The sequence below is a fragment of the Pholcus phalangioides genome, unplaced genomic scaffold (genome assembly GCF_987345545.1).
Source record: "Pholcus phalangioides strain wild (caught in Gottingen) unplaced genomic scaffold, Ppha-v1.0 ptg000028l_1, whole genome shotgun sequence".
NCBI classification, from domain to species: domain Eukaryota; kingdom Metazoa; phylum Arthropoda; class Arachnida; order Araneae; family Pholcidae; genus Pholcus; species Pholcus phalangioides.
The window spans coordinates 8,447,890-8,463,761 of NW_028301618.1; the positions used below are offsets into that span (position 1 = coordinate 8,447,890).

General features: G+C 41.5%; 1 protein-coding gene across 5 annotated transcripts in view; it reads left to right on the forward strand.

Moving 5' to 3' along the window:
* The window catches only part of CASK (peripheral plasma membrane protein CASK), a 234,654-nt gene that overhangs the window by 185,210 nt on the left and 33,572 nt on the right, over nt 1-15,872 (forward strand). For all 5 annotated transcript variants that reach the window (XM_089252011.1, XM_089252014.1, XM_089252012.1 and 2 more), the window contains one exon: nt 9,723-9,800. In XM_089252011.1, coding sequence (XP_089108137.1) covers nt 9,723-9,800 — 78 coding nt within the window. The remainder of the gene's footprint in view (nt 1-9,722; nt 9,801-15,872) is intronic.

A 15,872-nucleotide genomic window follows, 5' to 3' on the forward strand; every position in this document is an offset into this window, starting at 1 on the left:
GTGTTGGGCCGGAATTAAAAGTTTTATAAAAGATCTTTTACAAAACTTGAAAAAAAAAACAACCAATAAGTCCCGATACATTAGCTCGAATGTAACCAAAATGATAACTGGGGTAAAGAAGGCTTGGAAAAATTATCACCAGAGAAAGTGAGACTCGGAAAGAGCTCGGACAAAATGATAACTAGGCCAAGAAGGTTCGGGAAAATTATCATCAGAGAAGGTGAGGCTCGAAAAAAAATGATAACTGGGGCAAGATGGCGAGGTAAAATTATCACCAGAGAAAGTAATTCTTGGAGAAAATTATCACTAGGGCAAGATGGCGCGGAAAAATTATATCAGGGAAAGATATAAGCCCGATGAAATTACCACTAGGGCAATGGAGCTTCTTGTAGATGATCGTTAGGGCACAATGGGTATTTAAATAAATTATCACTGGGAGGCTCGAGAAAAATAATATTTAACGCAAGGGTGGCGCTTGGAAAAATTATCACCATAGCAATGGAGCCTCTTTTAAGTGATCGTTAAGGCAAGGGAGGCTTCGGGTTGATAATCGCTAGGGCAAGGAATGCTTCGGGTTGATAATCGCTAGGGCAAGGAATGCTTCGGCTTGATAATCGCTAGGGCAAGGAATGCTTCAGGTTGATAATCGCTAGGGCAAGGAATGCTTCGGCTTGATAATCGCTAGGGCAAGGAATGCTTCGGCTTGATAATCGCTAGGGCAAGGGATGCTTCGGCTTGATAATCGCTAGGGCAAGGAATGCTTCGGGTTGATAATCGCTAGGGCAAGGAATGCTTCGGGTTGATAATCGCTAGGGCATGGAATGCTTCGGGTTGATAATCGCTAGGGCAAGGAATGCTTCGGCTTGGTAATCGCTAGGGCAAGGAATGCTTCGGGTTGGTAATCGCTAGGGCAAGGAATGCTTCGGCTTGATAATCGCTAGGGCAAGGAATGCTTCGGGTTGATAATCGCTAGGGCAAGGAATGCTTCGGCTTGATAATCGCTAGGGCAAGGGATGCTTCGGCTTGATAATCGCTAGGGCAAGGAATGCTTCGGCTTGATAATCGCTAGGGCAAGGAATGCTTCGGGTTAATAATCGCTAGGGCAAGGAATGCTTCGGGTTGATAATCGCTAGGGCAAGGAATGCTTCGGGTTGATAATCGCTAGGGGAAGGAATGCTTCGGGTTGATAATCGCTAGGGCAAGGAATGCTTCGGGTTGATAATCGCTAGGGCAAGGGAGGCTTCGGGTTGATAATCGCTAGGGCAAGGAATGCTTCGGCTTGATAATCGCTAGGGCAAGGGATGCTTCGGCTTGATAATCGCTAGGGCAAGGAATGCTTCGGGTTGATAATCGCTAGGGCAAGGAATGCTTCGGGTTGATAATCGCTAGGGCAAGGAATGCTTCGGGTTGATAATCGCTAGGGCAAGGGAGGCTTCGGGTTGATAATCGCTAGGGCAAGGAATGCTTCGGCTTGATAATCGCTAGGGCAAGGAATGCTTCGGGTTGATAATCGCTAGGGCAAGGAATGCTTCGGGTTGATAATCGCTAGGGCAAGGAATGCTTCGGCTTGATAATCGCTAGGGCAAGGAATGCTTCGGCTTGATAATCGCTAGGGCAAGGGAGGCTTCGGGTTGATAATCGCTAGGGCAAGGAATGCTTCGGCTTGATAATCGCTAGGGCAAGGAATGCTTCGGGTTGATAATCGCTAGGGCAAGGGAGCCTCGGTGAAATTGTCATCAGAGCGAGGGCTCGAAGATGAATGACTGCTGGAACAATGGAAAGGTCGTTTTATGGAGCAATGCATCCCGTATCTTGCGGGACAGAACCATTGTTTTCTCTCTCAGTGACGAAAACGATCTCCCTATCTGTATCCGTGCCTCTCTATAGCGGACATTCAGAAACCACTTGCTACTCTGTTTGTCGATTCCACCAATCCGTTATTTACTGGTTGAATTTAAAAAGTCCCTCGTAGAGCGGCCATTCTTCACGAAAAATCGATCGATTTCTTATTCTTTAAAACGGGCACGAAACGTATTTTCTTTAAGAACAAGCATCCGTTATGTGGGGGGAAGAGGAGAGAGACGCCTCTATTTTGGATGCTTACCGCATGTATCTTAACTTATCAGAAAGAACCACACGGCGTTGCCACCACCGAAGTATTAAAAAAAAGTTTTCCGAAGTATTTCGGTAAAGAGAGTATATATTTCGGAACTCTCTCTTATCTCTTGTTAAACGTGGAATTCCGTTATGCGGGGGTAAATATTCCTCTTTTTTCATTCGCCCGCAAAAAACCTTGCATACACGTAATACATATACATGTGCGTTTTCCATTTCCCCAAAGGGACATAAAATCGTATTTTGTTCGGTAGGAGAAAAAAAAATCGTAAAACTATTTCCAGACCCTGATACGTGTTTTCTGGAATTTTCCCGGATTTTCGCGATTTTTATGATTTTTTCTCGAATTTTTTTATTTTACGATTTTTTTCTCATTTTTAAGATTTTATTCTCATGATTTTTATTTATTCTCGTATTTTACGATTTTTTATTTTTGTTTTCTCGTATCATTACGATTTTTTATATCGTTTTTTCTTATTTTTACGATTTTTATTTTATTTACTTACGATTTTTCTCTTATTTTTGTGGGATTTTTATTTTCTTATTAAGAGATTATAAAAATATTTCTGCGAGTTTTTTCTTATATTTTTACGATTGTTTATCTTTTATTGCGTTTTGTCGGTTCTTTTGTTGTCGATTTCTCGCCCGCGTATAACGGTCTTATTTTTCTTTTACGATGGGTTTTTAAGAAAATTACGATTTTTATCTTCTTTTTTTTTGGATCGTATATTCGTTGTCGTTTGGACGTTATTGGTGGGTAATTTTTACGATTTTTTTTGTCGGATCAAAAAAGCGATGTTTTTGTCGTTGTTTTATGACTGGCTGGCTACCTCTGCAAAGCGGACAGAGTTCATTTACGTCATCGATGGTTTTCAATTCATGTTGAGAATCATATATTTTTCTAACGTATCTCCAGTATTCCCGGTTCAGTGGATGCCCCTATATAGCGGACACCTGTATGCATTTTTCGGAATAATCTAGCGACCTTGTACTAACGGATATTTCAGTATAGCGAACACTTAATGTTGCAAGAAAAATAGAAAAGAACGATATGCATTTTTCGGACCAATTCGTAATCCTGGATTGACGGATACCTCAGTATTGCGGACACACACGTCTCGTTACTGACCCCTCCCCAACGACCCTGTAATAACTATACCTCATTATAGCGGGCAACTATCGTTGCGAAAAAAAAAGGAACATTTTTTGAAATGACCCCATCAACCCTGATATGACGGATACCTCAGTATAGCAGATACCTAACATTATGAGAGAAGCATATTCGTTAATTTTATAGTAAGTATTAGGTTGAGGGCATTGTCTGTAGAATTACCTGACCTAAACAACCTCTGCATCTCTTTAACGGATACCTCAGCATACCGGACACTTATGATTACGAGAAAAGTACGCTATGCGTTTTTGGGAATAATCCAGCGACCCTGGATTAACGGATACCTCGATGTAGCAGACACCTATCGTCACAAAAAAAACTAAGTATTTTTCAGACTGACCCAGCGACCATAATGTAACGGATACCTCGGCATAACAGACAGCCAGTGTTACAAATATATATGATTAAAAAAATTTTTATACTGATCCATGGACCTCGTTTGAACGAATGCCTCAAGTTTGCGAACACCTAATGCAACGAATTGATAAGCATTTTTCGGATTGACCGAGTGCGACCCCCGTTGAACGTATATTTCAGCATAGCAGACGCCAGCGTTACGAAAAATGCGCAATATGCATTTTCAGGCTATCTAATCATTTTGGGTTAATGAGTACCTCAGTGTAACAGACACCTAGCGTTAAGAAAGGAAATAATGCGCTTTTTTTGGATTGACCCTAGTAACAATGTTTTAAGTGGTACCTCATCATAGCGGACACCAAGGATTACGAGAAAAGCGAGATATGTATTTTTTCCCAATTGACGCCAGAAAATATGGTTCAACGGATACCCAAATATAGCGAACATCCAGCATTACAGAAAAGAACATTTTTTTGGATAGCCCAGCACCCCTGTTTTAACGGATACCTCATCTTAGCGGACACTTGTCGTTTGCTATGATGTGCATCATTCGAAATGATTAGAGCAACCCTCAGTTCATTGATATTTTACTCGTTATTTCGATATTCTGTGCTGTATGTACGCTTGACCTCAGTTAACAACCATCTTCATATAACGGACATTTTTGCCACCTAACAATGCATCTAAGATAGAAATACCAGACTCACTCAGTAAGAGGATATGATACTCAAAATACGTACTGCTCACGGTCACGATATACCTCAGTAAAGCGGATGCTTCACATTCCGTACCCTTTTCCGATCAATTGCTTTTCCTCAGTTAACGTACACGCTCACATAACGGTCATTTTTGAACGCAAGAGTTATATCTGGGATCGAAACGCGAGACACCCTGGGTTTTGCACTTGAAAGACGAAGCATATTGCGCATAGAACACACCCCTGCACAACGAACATTTCACGTTACCTACACACCCCCCATTAACGGAAACCCTTTCATTAAAAACATTTTCGGCTCGGATAACTTTGTAAATGAGCGAAAGGTCTCAATGCTGGAAAAAAAAATTTCCAGCGATGATTCAGTATTACCTCTCCAAAGCGGGCACCATTGATCGTTCGCGTGGAAGGTTAAACCCACATAGAGCGGATGTTTATCCAAACTGCGGCAGTGATGAACGAGATTAAAAAACCATTATAGTAAATACCCCCACTTAACGGACACCCCCTCAGATGGGGCCCACCCTCTTTTACGGCCAAATAATAATAAAAGTATGCATTTCAAACCCCTGATTAACGGTCACCCTTCTTTTACGGACGAATTGTTTTTTGTCCCGCCAGTGTCCGCAAAAGAGAGGTTTTACTATATTAGATTTCTTTCAATGAAATCTCCGTTTAACGCACTTTTTCTCCCAAACCGTATGTCATGGCTGCTCTGCCGTTATATATGAGCATAAATCGAATCGCCATTTTTTTTTTATGTTTATAGTTTCTCTTTATTGCGTTACCCACGTATAAGAGAATTTTTTCCATTATTTTAAAAGATCGATTCAGTGAAACCTAATTTGAATATCGGAAAAACATTTTCTCGTGTTGGACGAATTTCCCGTTTAAATGACCTCTTTATTACGTCTTTTTTTTTTAAGAGCCTCACCTGAACGTCGAAACCCGCCTAAAACGGATTTTTTTCCCCTCCTATTCTAAGCTTTCATTGGCCTTTTTAACAAGAATAGAAGCGGATAAAATGAACGTTTTCTAGAGGTTTCCGAATTCTATGTACAAATACGCAAATACGCTAGAGAGGGAAGTAACATTTGTTCCGTTAAGAAGAGGTCTGATTATGTATCATTCATCCGCGGTATAGAGGTGAATAAATGAAAATGGGATACTGTCATCTGGCTGGTTTCGTCTGTTCTATAGAGGTATGAGTTTTTCATATGGCTAATTTTCCTGGGAAATATTCGTCCGTTAAGAAGAGGTTTCTGGCGGCATAACATGAATTGTTACAGAATACGCTAAAGAACAGGATTGGATTAAGTTATTATCTGTCCGCTATACAGAGGTCTCGTTCCAAAAAAAGTGTGACAAGAAAGTAAACAAAGCGAAACATCTCGTTTGTTGTGGGCGGTTCCATTCAGAAAATGCGTATTACTTCATAACAACCCTCTTCGTGACGTTCCTGGCCGTTATACAGAGGTCCTGTTTTTAAAATCCGACGTCCATCTGGTGAAGAAAGAAAGACGTACAAAGCGGAAGATCTCGTCTGTTGTGAGTGGTTTCTTCCAAAAAACATTTAAAAAAAAAAAAGTGTTCAAATTTTATCACATCAATTTATCCGCTATATAGAGGTACGAGATTTGTTATCTTCATTCTCATATCCATTTCCACCCGTATCAACGAGATAAAGGGACTAATATTGACATTGACTGGAAAATGAATGTCCGCTAACTAGAGGTTTTGTGAAGGTCTTCGAAGTAATCGTGAGTGGTTGCGCTGAAGAGAGGTATGGGGGTTTATCGCGAGAATTTTTTAAATCGATGTACAGTCGAATCCCGTTATAGTGAAAATCTCGTTTTAACGAACACGTTTCTAATCCCCCAGATACGTTTACGTAAGAACAAAATGCAAAAAACCTGGAATTCCTTTATAACGAAATTTCGTTATAACGAAGTGATTTCTCCTGTCTCTTGGAGTTCGTTGTAACGGGGTTCGGCTGTATATAGCGTCATAAATATCCTGAAGCGTTAGTTTTTCATTTGTTATACAGAGGTTCCGTTAAATAAATTGAATGACTTCCAATGCGTCAAGAAAGTAAAAGCTAAGTTTCGTAAGAAATTATTTCCTTCAGAAAAAAAAAATGGATATTTTTGTCCGCTGTATAGAGGGTTCCGTTACAAAAACTAAATGAGTTCCAATTATCCGCTATGTAGAGGTTCCGTTGCATTTTTTTTATACGGCTCCCAATATGAAAAGAAAGAAAGACGAGCAGCTCGTCCGTTAAAAAAGTTACGTTCAGAAGAAAAAAAAATTGTCCGCTATGTAGAGGTTCCTTGTAAAATTTGAAAGCGAAAAAAAAAGACGAAAGAAAGATGTACACAACTAGTCCGTAATATTGAAGTTTCGTTGAAAAACAAATTATCCGCTATTTTAAGGTTCCGTTACAAAAATTAAACGACTTCCGACGCGAGAAGAAAGACGTACAAAGAGGAACAGCTCGTCCGTTATAAATGGTTTTGTCCGGGAAAAAAATGTTTTTTTTTTTTGTACGCTATATTGGGGTTCCGTTAAGAAAATTAAATGGCTTCCAACGTGGAAAAGAAAGGCATAAGCTGAACCGCAATAATTGTTTCTTTCATAAAAGAAATTGTCTGCTTTGTAGAGGTTCCGTTACAATAATTAAGGAAATTCCGACGCGAAAAGAAAGACGTGTAAAGAGGAACTGCTCGTCCGTTATAAATGGTTTTGTCCGGGAAAGGAAAGATTGTTTTTTTTGTACGCTATGTAGGGGTTCCGTTAAGAAAATTAAATGGCTTCCAACGTGGAAAAAAAAGACGTATAAGCTGAACCTGAGGTAATAATGTTTCCGTTCATAAAAGAAATTGTCTGCTTTGTAGAGGTTCCGTTACAATAATTAAACGACTTCCGACGCGAAAAGAAAGACGTACAAAGAGGAACAGCTCGTCCGTTATAAATGGTTTTGTCCGGGAAAAAAATATTGTTTTTTTTTTTGTACGCTATATTGGGGTTCCGTTAAGAAAATTAAATGGCTTCCAACGTGGAAAAGAAAGGCATAAGCTGAACCGCAATAATTGTTTCTTTCATAAAAGAAATTGTCTGCTTTGTAGAGGTTCCGTTACAATAATTAAGGAAATTCCGACGCGAAAAGAAAGACGTGTAAAGAGGAACTGCTCGTCCGTTATAAATGGTTTTGTCCGGGAAAGGAAAGATTGTTTTTTTTGTACGCTATGTAGGGGTTCCGTTAAGAAAATTAAATGGCTTCCAACGTGGAAAAAAAAGACGTATAAGCTGAACCTGAGGTAATAATGTTTCCGTTCATAAAAGAAATTGTCTGCTTTGTAGAGGTTCCGTTACAATAATTAAACGACTTCCGACGCGAAAAGAAAGACGTACAAAGAGTAACAGCTCGTCCGTTATAAATGGTTTTGTCCGGGAAAAAAATATTGTTTTTTTTTTTTGTACGCTATATTGGGGTTCCGTTAAGAAAATTAAATATCTTCCAACGTGGAAAAGAAAGGCATAAGCTGAACCGCAATAATTGTTTCTTTCATAAAAGAAATTGTCTGCTTTGTAGAGGTTCCGTTACAATAATTAAGGAAATTCCGACGCGAAAAGAAAGACGTGTAAAGAGGAACTGCTCGTCCGTTATAAATGGTTTTGTCCGGGAAAGGAAAGATTGTTTTTTTTGTACGCTATGTAGGGGTTCCGTTAAGAAAATTAAATGGCTTCCAACGTGGAAAAAAAAGACGTATAAGCTGAACCTGAGGTAATAATGTTTCCGTTCATAAAAGAAATTGTCTGCTTTGTAGAGGTTCCGTTACAATAATTAAACGACTTCCGACGCGAAAAGAAAGACGTACAAAGAGGAACAGCTCGTCCGTTATAAATGGTTTTGTCCGGGAAAAAAATATTGTTTTTTTTTTTGTACGCTATATTGGGGTTCCGTTAAGAAAATTAAATGGCTTCCAACGTGGAAAAGAAAGGCATAAGCTGAACCGCAATAATTGTTTCTTTCATAAAAGAAATTGTCTGCTTTGTAGAGGTTCCGTTACAATAATTAAGGAAATTCCGACGCGAAAAGAAAGACGTGTAAAGAGGAACTGCTCGTCCGTTATAAATGGTTTTGTCCGGGAAAGGAAAGATTGTTTTTTTTGTACGCTATGTAGGGGTTCCGTTAAGAAAATTAAATGGCTTCCAACGTGGAAAAAAAAGACGTATAAGCTGAACCTGAGGTAATAATGTTTCCGTTCATAAAAGAAATTGTCTGCTTTGTAGAGGTTCCGTTACAATAATTAAACGACTTCCGACGCGAAAAGAAAGACGTACAAAGAGGAACAGCTCGTCCGTTATAAATGGTTTTGTCCGGGAAAAAAATATTGTTTTTTTTTTTGTACGCTATATTGGGGTTCCGTTAAGAAAATTAAATGGCTTCCAACGTGGAAAAGAAAGGCATAAGCTGAACCGCAATAATTGTTTCTTTCATAAAAGAAATTGTCTGCTTTGTAGAGGTTCCGTTACAATAATTAAGGAAATTCCGACGCGAAAAGAAAGACGTGTAAAGAGGAACTGCTCGTCCGTTATAAATGGTTTTGTCCGGGAAAGGAAAGATTGTTTTTTTTGTACGCTATGTAGGGGTTCCGTTAAGAAAATTAAATGGCTTCCAACGTGGAAAAAAAAGACGTATAAGCTGAACCTGAGGTAATAATGTTTCCGTTCATAAAAGAAATTGTCTGCTTTGTAGAGGTTCCGTTACAATAATTAAACGACTTCCGACGCGAAAAGAAAGACGTACAAAGAGGAACAGCTCGTCCGTTATAAATGGTTTTGTCCGGGAAAAAAATATTGTTTTTTTTTTTTTGTACGCTATATTGGGGTTCCGTTAAGAAAATTAAATGGCTTCCAACGTGGAAAAAAAAGACGTATAAGCTGAACCTAAGCTAATAATGTTTTCGTTCATAAAAGAAATTGTCTGCTTTGTAGAGGTTCCGTTACAATAATTAAACGACTTCCAACGTGAGAAGAAAGAAACGACGTACAAAGCGGAACAGTTCGTCCACAATAGGGTTTTGTCCGAAAATAAAACTTTTTCCTCTTTATCCGCTATATGGAGGTTGTAGATCCTTGATCTCTCCCTGTTGTACTTTCTACCAGCACTGTTTCGGAACTACTGAGCGAACCCGATAGATGGCGGCACAGAATAACGGTAGGAGATAAGTTTCCTTTCGGGTTCCCAATAGCTCCGACAGGTGGCAGCAGATGTATTTTCGCTGGATATTGATTATTTACTTGCAGGAAATTAATTGGAAATCGATCGATTAATCTGTGATTTCGTTTTTGTTGTTGCAGCTGTACGATCGGATCAACACTCGTTCCTATTGCCCCATCAAGTGCCCGCCTTCAGATGCGTTGGACAAGGCCAAGGAGGTGAGTTTCTCTCTTTCTCTCTCTCTACATTACATTCCCTACGAAATTGACGTTCATTGTACAGATCCGAAGAAATTGCTGTGCATGTCGCCGTCAGGTGATTTCTTTGGCGCGAATGTGTCTGTAAAGGTGTAAATATCCGTTCTTGAATCTATTCGCTGTTGTGGATTCTTTTATGCGCAATACAGACGCGTATACCTTTGGTGACCATACGTTCCGTATTTCCCGGGACAGAGTCCTGGTACTTTCTATTTTTCTGGCTGTCCCGACCTTTTTTTGGCAAAAGTGTCCCGTTTTTTACACGAAGCCTACTTCAATATTTATTCTTTATTGAAAGCTTGAAATTATTTTTCAGCTCATAAATTATATTGTTATAATTATAATTATGAATAAGAATATTATTAATCTCCCATATTTTTGTCTTGGTGAACGTTTTATCTCGTGGAATTCATTTTAATCCACTGCAGTTTGTAGTAATGCTTCATTTCCCACCATATTGTTTTTCCCGTAATTTCAGCAATATTTGGCAACTTTGTTCGGTTTTGGCGACATTTTTGATGATAACTGGCGATGTCCTGTATTTCTCTCGAGGAAATATGATCGGCCTACTTATACCTGAAATATGGGGAAAATGCAATTATTATGAGTTTCTTTTCGAGCAATAAAGACGTGTGCAGCCAAGCTGACCATATTTCCTCGAGAAAAATACGGGCTATTGGACTTTTAAAATTGGCGGGACATGGCCAATTATTGCCAAAAATGATGCAAAAGTAAGAAAGGTTGACAGCTATTGCTAGGATCACGAAAAAAGTCGCCACTGCAAAGGTTAAGTTGGCTTCGTTGAAAATACGTGAAAAACCAGGACATTTTTTCAAAAAACGTCGGGACCGCCAGAAAAAGGACGTACGGAAACCCTATTTATAAGCCAGCACCGCTTAGAGATAGACCTCCGCACGCTGCTCATGACGTCACGCAAGTAGCCCATCCTCACTCTGAATATTCGGAGAAAAGAAAATTCCGCTACACGTGCCACTATAATCGTTGTGCGGGACAAGATACGATCGGGCTCAGAATTGGCGATATCTATGCCCCACATCCAATCACCCTGTGGTATTTGTGAGCCAACCCGTAAGATTCTACTCCGAAATAAGAAGTAACGAAATAAGATGCTGTGGTTCAACATGTACCAAACTTTCTAGGTGGGCTTATCGGACTTACTCTCATGACGGTACAGATGAACTTGGCAACCCTTGCGGAGACCTATCTCTAGGAGGTGCTGGTTAGCCCACGCACACAAATTGCGAACTCAAATGAGTTTTATGCTCAATACAGACTTTTATGACGTAGCTAAAGGGGAAAAATGTGAAGTTTACTGGATACTTTATGCTTTGTGTGACCATACGTCCCGTATTTCCCAGGACAGTCCCGGTTTTTCACGTATTTTCAGCGAAAACTGCTTGACTTTTTATGCTTCAAATCAGCGATTAAAATTGTCTTTTCAACTCAGAAATGGCGGTACGATAATCACGACTACTAAGAATATTCATCTCATGTACTCGCCATGTTTCTTTTTGTCCACTGCAATTTGAAGTGGCGGTTCATTACCCGCGGCGATTGGCGACTTTTCTGTGATTTCAGCACGAGTTGGCAACCCCGCTTACTGCTAGCATCATTTTCAGCGATAACACTAGCCATAATACCCGACGCTGCCCGGGTTTTCTTCGATTACTGAGAGGAATGAAGAAGTGGCAAACCATTATAAAGGCATATAAACTATCATGAATTATACTGGCATCATTAAAGGAGTGACAAACCATTGTAAATAGACAGACCATATTTCCTCGAGAGAAATACCGGAAATTGGGATTCCAAATGCGGGACATCGCCAATTATCGCCAAAAATGACGCCAAAAAACCGAACAAAGTTGCCAAACATTGTTGAAATTACGGAAAAATCACAATAGCGAGAAATGAAGTATTACTGCAAATTGCAATCTATATATATAAAATTGATTTTCTGTCTGTGTGTGTGTGTGTGTATGTATGTTCTCTATACAAATCTACAATTTCAGATCGATCGTCACCAAATTTTGCATATATATACCAAATGGGACCCGACTTGAACGGTAGGGTACTTTAAAAGTTCGTCAGAGCAGGGCAAATGCCAAAAATGGGCTAAAAACGGTTGGGCAACAATGGTTTTTGAGCCTCAACAATCACTTTCCCGAACGTTTACTTTGGTTACCGTGGTTCCCTAGCAATGCGTTTCACACGTGTTTTATGCCTTTACAATGGTTTGTCACTTCTCTAATCCTGTTAGCATATGTATAATAGTTTATGCCTTTTTAATGGTTGGCCACATTTTCAATACTCTCAGTAATGAGGCTTTTTGAATGACGTCATAATCATCATCAGCATCGCTTTGACGGTCAGGAAAAGGGTGATCCTCATAGAAATCAGTGTTAAAATCGCTGATTTTACTGTAGAAATGCGGAAATTTGGTGGTGTTTTATTTCATGAGTCGCGCGGTAAGTCGCCATACTGGTTCAACTTGAACACGGTTTGTATGTCCCTCAAAGAAAGAGGGGGTTATCACGTGATCCAAAAAGCTTCATTGAAGAAAACCCGAGCAACGCCGGGTGTGTAATAGCTAGTGAAGAATAAAAATTCAAGTAGGCTTCCTGTAAAAAAAGAGCAAAAAGTCGGGACGTCCAAAAATACAGAAAATACCGGGACTGTCCCGGGAAATACGGGACGTACGGTCACCCTAATTGTAAAGGCATATACGTGCCTGAAACGCATTGCTAGGGAACCACGGTAACCAAAGTAAACGTTCCGAAAGTGATTGTTGACGCCCAGAAACCATTGCTGCCCGACAGTTTTTCCGCCCATTTCGGGCATTTGCCCTGCTCTGAGGAACTTTTAAAGCAGCCTATCGTTCAAGTCGGGGCCCCATTTGGTATATATATGCAAAATTTGGCGACGATCGATCAAAAATTGTAGATTTGTATAGGGAAAATCAACTAGTCAAACCTCGTTAGTGCGTCACTCGGTTAGCACGTCACTCCGCTTACCGGGTCACTTTTTGGAAGTCCCAATTGTCTTCAGGCAGGAATTGGCACAGCCATGACTTACTCCGTTTTACGAGTCACTCCGCTTACTAAGTCATATTTTTGCTCTCCCAAGAGTGACGCATTAACGAGGTTTGACTGTATATATGTAGATAGATTGCAAGGGCGTAGCCGGGGGGGGGGGGACTTGGGGGGTCTGGTCCCCCCCCCCCCCCCCGAAATGTGAGAAAATGACCGAAAAAAGGGAAAAAGATGGCCAAATTCATTGTTCTGTCACTTTGGTCCCCCCCGAAATGAAAGTGGTCCCCCCCCCCCGAACGAAATTTCTGGCTACGCCCCTGATAGATTGGCATTGTCCCGTATTTCGAAGCCCAATATCTCCAGCAAATATGGTCAGCCTATTTATGCGCGGTACTGACGTGTATAGCCAATTTGCAAATAAAAAATATTAACGGGTTTCTCTTCACATGCGCAACACCGATGCGCATAGCCAAACGCTAAAAACTGAGCACTTTCCTTCTCGCGCGATACAGCCACGCCCCGTCATAGTCTGCATGATCAGCCGTTGTGGTCACAGTGCTGGACTCTCATCACGAGGTCCAGGGTTCGAACCCCACCGTCGCCGCAGTGGTGGTCGGCTGAAAGTGGTTTTTTTCTTTTGTGGTTCCCAACTCTGAGGCGCGAATGCAAGCCGACACCACCCCCCCCCCCCACCCCACACACTTTAAAAAAAGTCCACGGAAAGCGACAGGTCTGCAAACGATACAAATATTACATCTCTGTACTTCACTCCCTTCTGAAATATAGATGGCAGCACTGCAAAAATCAAACGCAACATTTATATATGCATTCACACTGTTAGGTGCATACATTGGCATTTCTGGCGCAACTCATTAGGAATTGTGCTCGGTCTGAAAGAAAGATAGCCAAGGTTAAAAATGGTCATAGGCGGAGATAGACTTGGAAGTCTAGGGGGGGGGGGGGTCAAGGTCATTATTGCTGGGGGGTGGCACGATGATGATGTTATACATTATATCTGCCCGCTCCACTTTTGACGCTGGGGGGGGGGGGGACAATGCTCCGCCCATGAAAATGGTGATTCGTATTTTCTGTAAGTCACGTTTACCAGATTTGAAAAAAAAAAAACCCCTCTTTAACGTCACTTTTCCCAATTTTCATACCAGATGGCGCCACTAGAAATCAGCATCACTTGTTGTTTGCGTCCTGATTTTTTTGTTTTGGAATGAGGAAAGCAGAGTTGCCAGATTGGCGGTTTTCCCGCCAAATTGGGCTGGTTTGAAAACGGTTCGCCGGGAAATTTTTGGCTTTGGCGGGTGGCGGTTTTTCCAAAATTGTGTTGTCTTTGCTTGCGAGCAAAGCAGTTTTTCTGTTTCACTTCAGTCCCCACCTCATATTGTGTTTGCTTCCTGACAAGGCAGAAGGGATGGAGGGGAGGCATCTCACCCAACTATGGAAAGCCAGAACTTTCAACCACAATGCCTTTGCCACCCAATAATTGAAGGGACCGTAAAACAAAAACTTGGGAACTGTCCTAGGCTTTAGATAGTGGTTTTCGACCTTTATGACACCGCGGCCAGTCGGTTATCATATATCCAATGTAGTATAAGGGAAGTAGTATGATGTATATCCAATGACTATAAGAGAAATTATAGCCACTACAATAGGGCAGTCGCCTTAAGGGAAATGGGAGACTTCAGTGACGTCACGAGCTTCGCACGGAGGCATTTTGCTATAGAAGGTGTTGCTCTGACCCGACGGTTGGGAAACACGGTATCTAGACCACAGAAGCCTATGAAGGAAACCGTAGCCTCAACAAGCGTGGAGCTGACAGGGCTCAACCCCAGGAACCAGTTCTGTCTAAATGCATGGGCCCACCAGGGCATGGCCCGGGGGCCCATGATGCTTTTAAGACGTCCTCCACTCCAGGCTATCTCTGGGCCGTTTTTCCAGGAGAGAGAATGTGTAGCCCTGACCATGGCCCCCACATCCTAGAGCAGGGCCCCTAGGCTGAGATCTTTAGCGGCTCCCCCCCCCCCGACCCCACTTTCACGGGCCCCTTTATGGTGAATTTATAGCGTGAAAAAGCAAAAAAAATGGTAAAAACCGTCCCGGGCCCCACGGCTGGAGCCTTGTCAGCCCACCCCTTGTGGGGGCCATGGCCCTGACTTTCGCAACTTTTCAAAGAAATCAATTTATTCGGTGAAAAAAAAACCCATATTTTTACGGAAAATGGGGATGGGGGGGAAGTTACTGGACTATAACAAGAAAAGCTATAAACCACACCTTTGCATACTAGAATATCGTCAAACTGTACCTCGCATGTTGCTTCATAGATGGCAGCATACGTTCAAATATTTTGGGCTACTTTTTGGCTACTTTTGAAGAGGATTTTGGCTGGAAATTTTTTAAGGACCTGGCAACTCTGGAGGAAGGGAAACATCCCCCCAGGATAATATGGTATTCTTAAAATGGATGCTGCGATCGCCCCCCCCCAGGGGGCGTTAACGCCCCCTGGGGGGGGGCGATCTGGGGATCTGCTATCGACAGTGCAGACGGGTAGAGTAAAATAAAAGAAAACGAATTTCTTCATGTGTGGAGCGGGGGGGATCTTCAACCTTTTTCCAGTTGCGCGAGCACTGCGTGTGCCCGTCATCAAAAGAAGAGCACCCTTACGGGAAGTGTAGCGTACGAACGCATGAAATCAGGATGATGTCAATCCTTGAATGGAATTTTTTTACAATGTGTTTCTCAATTGGAACGTTGGTCAAGTGCTCGGACACAAGCATCGAGCACTCTGGGTACTTCAGGGAGCAGCACCGTGGTGCTCGCGAGCAACTGGTTGAGGCAGCACCTGGTAGAGTTCTCTATCTCTGTGTAGGAGGTGCTGGTTGCCTGGTCTAGGGTTACGAGATCCGAAAATTGAGAAAGGACGACCGCGCGCACCTTTGAAGTAATTCCTCTCCAATTTTCACAACAGATG